Source organism: Mesitornis unicolor, unplaced genomic scaffold, assembly GCF_000695765.1.
Source record: "Mesitornis unicolor isolate BGI_N332 unplaced genomic scaffold, ASM69576v1 scaffold25374, whole genome shotgun sequence".
NCBI classification, from domain to species: Eukaryota; Metazoa; Chordata; class Aves; order Mesitornithiformes; family Mesitornithidae; genus Mesitornis; species Mesitornis unicolor.
Genome location: NW_010179818.1, coordinates 7308 through 13323, shown reverse-complemented (window position 1 = coordinate 13323; position 6016 = coordinate 7308). Strand labels below are relative to the sequence as shown.

At 45.0% G+C, this 6016-nt stretch overlaps 1 protein-coding gene across 3 annotated transcripts in view; it reads right to left on the bottom strand.

Moving 5' to 3' along the window:
• Positions 1-4836, bottom strand: part of LOC104539405 (protein tyrosine phosphatase type IVA 2) — an 11182-nt gene extending 6346 nt beyond the window's left edge. The window contains exons 1-2 of one of the 3 annotated variants that reach the window (XM_010182915.1): positions 4176-4836; positions 2466-2558 (exon numbers count right to left, since the gene is read on the bottom strand). In XM_010182915.1, coding sequence (XP_010181217.1) covers positions 2466-2558; positions 4176-4271 — 189 coding nt within the window. In that variant the 5' untranslated portion in view covers positions 4272-4836. The remainder of the gene's footprint in view (positions 1-2465; positions 2559-4175) is intronic. The other 2 variants (XM_010182916.1, XM_010182918.1) reach the window with 2 other exon arrangements.
• Positions 4837-6016: the final 1180 nt, after the last annotated feature.

Sequence of the window (6016 nt, the reverse complement as noted above, 5' to 3'; positions counted from 1 at the left end):
TTCCTGCTGGCACTGAGGTGGCGGCCGCGCTGGGGGGCACGGATGAGCCAGAGGTGAACAGGAACTGAAGGACTGATAGGAGAACAACGAAACACATCTTAAATGCTGAAGATGAACAAAACCATCACAGCCTCCTTGGTCATCAGCCAGCACAAAACATACTTCAGGAAAAAAAAAACCTACCAGTTTTTCCACTGTCGCATTTCTACGTTACAAGACCTTACACGGGAACATAACTAAGAACTGCGGGAGCCCACAGAAACTAAATCCATCCCCGCCTCCTGTCTCCTGGATTTAATCTCTGTTGATAAACACGCGCATGCAATAGTACTACTTCAAACACGGAACATCTAATTCTCCGCTTTCTCACTATGCCATCTGCCAGAGCAACGCTCAGCTGCCACATTCTGCCCATCCTGCCAGCACCCGATCCTGTATCACGGTGTGAGAGCAGGCTTTGCCGGAGCGCTCTCATTTGCAGGGGTTTCACTATGCTTTTGACCTCAGCAGTTTTAAAATAGACACTAATCTCTCTCAAGCTGTGTTTTTAATCTTAACGTTATTTCTGCAAGCAAATATTAGCTTTAAATAGTGACGTGTTATTTTCGCAGCCAGATGGTAATTCAATACCATTTCTGAACAGCAAGGGGACTCTGAAGAAACATGCATTCATAGGAAGGAAAAGCTATACAGGAGGTGGTCACGTCGGTGACCAGTTAAATTTATCTCAGGTATCAAAACACTACTGGAACACAGTAAATTACTGAAGACAGCCTCATGATTGATTCCTGTCACCTCCTGCTTTCTGTTACCCTTAGATGCCTGGTGGATTCGTGCCCTCTCCTGTTTTGCCTTCTGCAGCAGCAGCAAGAACGGGTAGGTACCAAATGCAGAAGCTCGCTGGCTGTGGGAAATGTGTTCAGACACAAGACTCCTGCACGTGTTACCCAGAGTGAAAGGCTCTCCAACACAACGGAGCTCAGCAGAGCTGGCGGAAACACCATTTCCAGTTTTCAGAAAAGCTTCCGCAAAAAAACTGCTTTCGGTTCAAACCAAGCCAACACCAAGTTTTTCAACTTTCTTGAGAACCAAAATCCCCAAACTATTTCAGATCCGCAGGCTCCAGAGCACAGAGCACTCCCCACAAGCACCGGTCGTGGAGTGGAGAAGCTGGGTTTTGCTCACAGCTGCAGTAGCCAGGGCCTCACAGGGCAACCACCCCTGCAGGGCCGGACACCTGCAAAGTCTTGTAGGAAGAACTCGGATCTCTGTTCTGGCACAGGAACACAGAAATCCTCTAAGCACCAGCTTAAATCAGGGCTTTGAGGGCTTCTGCACCAGAAGCTTAATCCTTTCAGTCTCTGGCAACCTCACGGGTATCGCAGCCAGGGGTTTCACAGCAGCAGAGTAGCCAAAAACGCTATTCCAGAGCGGAGCCCTAGGAGCACGGGTAGCCCTGTAATGACTGATTTTTCCAACAACACTGAGGCACACGTGGCTGCCTGGAACTGAAGAAAATGCTTACTAAGGCTGGGAGCCAAGAAACCTGACTGACCTGCACATGGAGTTTTCACAGATATGCCAGGATACAATTTTTTTTCTCCTAATGGAAAACTGCAGAAGTTTTCCTCTGACTGAGCCATAAAAATCAAGAGGCAACAGGGGACTGACTACCAGCAACATGAAGGCAAGATGCAATTTCTGGCCTCGCAACAGAGCATTACTCACTCCAGTAAAATAAACTGATTATATCTGACACACTCTAATAATTCCGAAGTATTGCCTGGAAAAATACCGCCTGCGAGCTTAGTATGAGCACACACCTATTAAAAAAACCTCCCCTAGAACAGCAAGCAATACCAGATGATGTGCTCAGATATTGCATAACGTTAAATATGAGCAGCAGTTATGGAATTCCACCTGCTCAACAGGGAAGCCATGGGCAGCCAGGCTCCATTTCGAAGTGAGCAGTGATGAGGACACCTATCCACGTCCTGCTGCAGCCAGTCCACGGAACCCTTCATCTTAAATAAACATTCAGCCTATCAGTGTGGCAACTACAGCCTCAAAAGGTGGCATGTTTTGAACAAGAGTGGTTTTATCTTCTTCCTGAGAAGGTCAACAGTAAAGCCAAGAAGTGCTGTATTGAGAGAAGGGGACCGAGCCAAGCTGTACGAACCACAAGGCTGAACATTGCATTAGTATCAACCTAGTCACTACAAGGCAACCAAAATATCTCAGCAAATCCAGGAACAGGCATTTCTAAACACTCAGGTGATAGTAATGGATCAGCAAGTAGCTCCCAGAAAATTACAGAGAGTTACTCAAAACCAGCTCAAGCTGATGCAGGGGCTCACAGTGCTTTTTGGCAATCTGAAACAGCTATTTCACAAAGCATGAAGGCCATCCCCACCCCTTCCACACAAGTGATTTTTCACTTTTAGACAGTTTTAAAGGCAACTCACTAGAACCCGGATTCCTTCTTTCTCGATAGGAGCTTGATCGTAAGTGGCATCGCAAACTCGCACCAAGGTTTTCACTCCATACTTCTTCAGCTCCTTTAAGGAAAAAGGAAAACACATGAGCACAGAGTGAAGAATTCGTGAACTTTCTCATCAGTTACAAAACATTTTACACGGAGTTGGTGGCACTGTGACAAGGTGACTGCCCAACGAAGGAGCAAGGGCCAAGTCAAAGCAGGGTTTATGGCTTAGGTTAGGACAAGGGTTACAAGTGACAGGAACAAAAGTGAAAACACCTCTGAATTCTTCTCTAGGGAAATGGCAAGGTGGAAAAAAATTGCACTTATAAGAGCAAAATTAAAATAGCTGCTTCTCTTCTCCATGCAGCTTCTTCTTCTCTTTAAATAGAAGCCTGGAACTGTTTGCTTCAGCCAGCGTTGACATTTTGAGGCAGGGAGGAACAGAACGCACACACCACCATACTCCAGCTTCCTTGTAATGCACTATAAGTAGCACATTGTGCTAGATAAATAATCAGGAGATCAAACAAAACCTGTTCCAGTTCACTTTGAAGGTTCACACAGCCAGCAGAATTTCCTCTCGTGTTTGGACTGAATCACTCCTGATCACACTGAATAACTCCTAACAATTAGCAATAATATCTATCCCAGAGTCAAGACTCTTGAAAGAGGAAGACAATCCGCAAAAATAGGAAAAAAAATTATATATAAAGACCAGAAGAATGTGGCTTGCAGACAAAATTAACCACTAATACCTGAGCAGATTCATGGTGAAGAGCACACTGCTAAATGATGGAAATCTGTTAACAGTCCGTCAGGCACCAGTATCAGAGGACAGGATCTCTTTGGAATGAGAGAGACCTGCATACTCACGATAAAAGTCCTCTAGATAAAAGATACAAGGGCACAGAAGTATAGAAATATACAAGCCTGATGAGGAGCAGCTGAGGGAACTGGGCTTGTTTAGCCTGGAGAAGAGAAGGCTGAGGGGAGACCTCATCACCACCTACAACTGCCTCAAGGGAGCTTGGAGAGAGGTGGGTGCTGGGCTCTTCTCCCAGGTGATGGGGATAGAACAAGGGGAAATGGCACCAAGCTGTGCCAAGGGAGGTTCAGGTCAGAGATAAGGAGGAAGTTCTTTACTGAGAGGGTCGTCAGAAGCTGGAACAGGCTGCCCAGGGAGGTGGTGGAGTCACCATCCCTGGATGTGTTTAAAGAGCGGGTAGACGAGGTACTTAGGGATATGGTTTAGGGGGTAGACAGGAACGGCTGGACGTGATGATCTCAGAGGGCTTTTCCAACCGAGTGATTCTGTGAAATACACTGCACTACTACTTCTGTGATGATATATTACAAGCACTGCATTATTTACTGAAAAATAACGTTTAAAATCGCAGAGCATGCAGTCCTTCAGAAACCAGAACGCAAAGGGTGGCAGGGGTGTGTGTTTGTGCTCTAAAACAGAGGCTCACCCAGCCTCTTGCAATTATAGAAATGCAGGACTTCGGGGGGGGGAAAAAAGTGGATTCTTCTCATACCGTCAAGAAAATGTGAACAACATATAAAAAACATCTTAATTTTCAAATGTGTAACCAAAGAATTGAGTAACAGGTGTGAAGTGACTGCTCAGGACTGCCACAGAAACCACGAGCACACGAGGAATGAAGGACACCACTCGATCTGACTGCCTTACCTCTATGAACTTGCTGAGGGTCGCGTTGGTTGGGTTGTGAGTGATCAGGAAACGCATACTCTCAAAAGTAATTTCCACGGGGGCTGGACGGTTCATAATTGCAACCAAAATGTGTAGGGGGTCAAAAAAAAAAAATAAAATAAAAAAGAAATCAATAACCTTGGAAACGTTTCACAGCAGAAAACATTAAAAAGACCACTAAAATGCCTGGGATTGATCAGAGCTTGCTTTGACGTGTTTGTTCCTTAAAGAATTCGCTTCTAGAAAAGCAGGTTTGCTTCAGAATCCACTCGAATTCAACTTCGGCCTCAATTACTGCAGGTGGTATCCTTCAGACTCCAAAAACTCTGACTACATGCAAGACTAGGCAGCCTGTTCTACATTTAGGCACTGGTGAGGCAAAAAAGTAAGGGCAGATTTTCTCTCCACTTTGTTTTCTTGACGCTTAGTTTTGCTAGAGTCAGTAAAAGGAATATGCTTCCAATGTGCAGAAGATATCCCATATATTTGAGTGTGTCCGCTGTGTCTGGAGTCTTCAAGGCAAAGTAATTATGGCACGTAGGACCCCCGCGCTCGGCTCACTTGTCGGCCCGGATGCTGTGCTGGGCCTGGCAGAAGTCTGCCCGCACGCTCAGAATCGCCATAAATGTGCGACGTATATTGCAACAGAACACCTAAGGGGAAGAAAAACACCACGTTAAGAGGAATTGTGGCTTCTACTTCCACAAACACCAAATATTGACCCTCCTGGAGAAGCTCAAATTAAACAAGACTACGTTTAAAAAGCAACCAAACCAAAAATCGGTCTTTACTGGAGTCCCAATGGTTGTAATCCCAAATATTCTTTCAGCAGAGACACGGGACTTTGGGTAAGGGCTGTTCCTGGCACCAGTACTGAGGACAAGGAAACCTTTCTGTGCTCTCAGCCACCCCTCCCTCCCAACCAGGTACCCCACAAGAGCAGAAAACAGCGCAAAGCCGTAAGAAAATACCACACACTTGAAAGTGCCTGCTGGTACAGCCGTACCTGCGTGGCTTAAGCCCAAATATGTAAAAAATATGGTTGGTATGGCTTTATTTCCTGAACAAAATAAGCAGTACCAGCAGAAATATGAGCGTAACTGCCACGTATTTGAGCTTTTGCTGGCAGATAAATTTCATTAACGTTGTACCTTCAAACTCCCAACAGTAGCAGGGAGATGCCCTTCAGAAATCAGTCACTTCACATGCAACCAAATGGTCATTTAGCAGTAATAACTTTTAGTTATTCTCAGTCTTATCTGTGTTTACAGCCTAGGGCATTAAGACAGCGGCAGCCTCCAGTCCTAACACACGGGATTCAAAATAAAGATGTTTTAGCAACAACAATAATAGATGGAAAATGAAATTCTACCATGAAGATTAGGGGGAGGAAAATTGAGCTAACCTAATCTAGCTCAGCTCGTTTAGGGCTGAAACACTAAATAAGCAACACGGCTTTTCGCTGCATTTAAATAAGTGTGAAGCCAAAGCAGCTCTACTGACACTTCTCTTTGAAGGAAGAACTTTTAAATCGGTTGAATAAAATCCAAACCAGCAGCCAGAAGTCACAAACCTGCAAACTCAAGCGGAAAGGTCGGCGTGGCACACTCGAGCGATTACAATTACTGAAAAACACGCGTGCGTGGAAGTTCACACCCCAAACTTCTGGTGCGCTTCACATTTTAATGAGATCCTCACTTACAATAATCAAATTAAGTGCTACGAAATTACCTTTTTCACTGACACGCAGTCAAAAAAAAATCACCCGAAGAACAGCAATTATTTCCTTAAAGAACAGCTTTCAGTGCCAAAACAATACA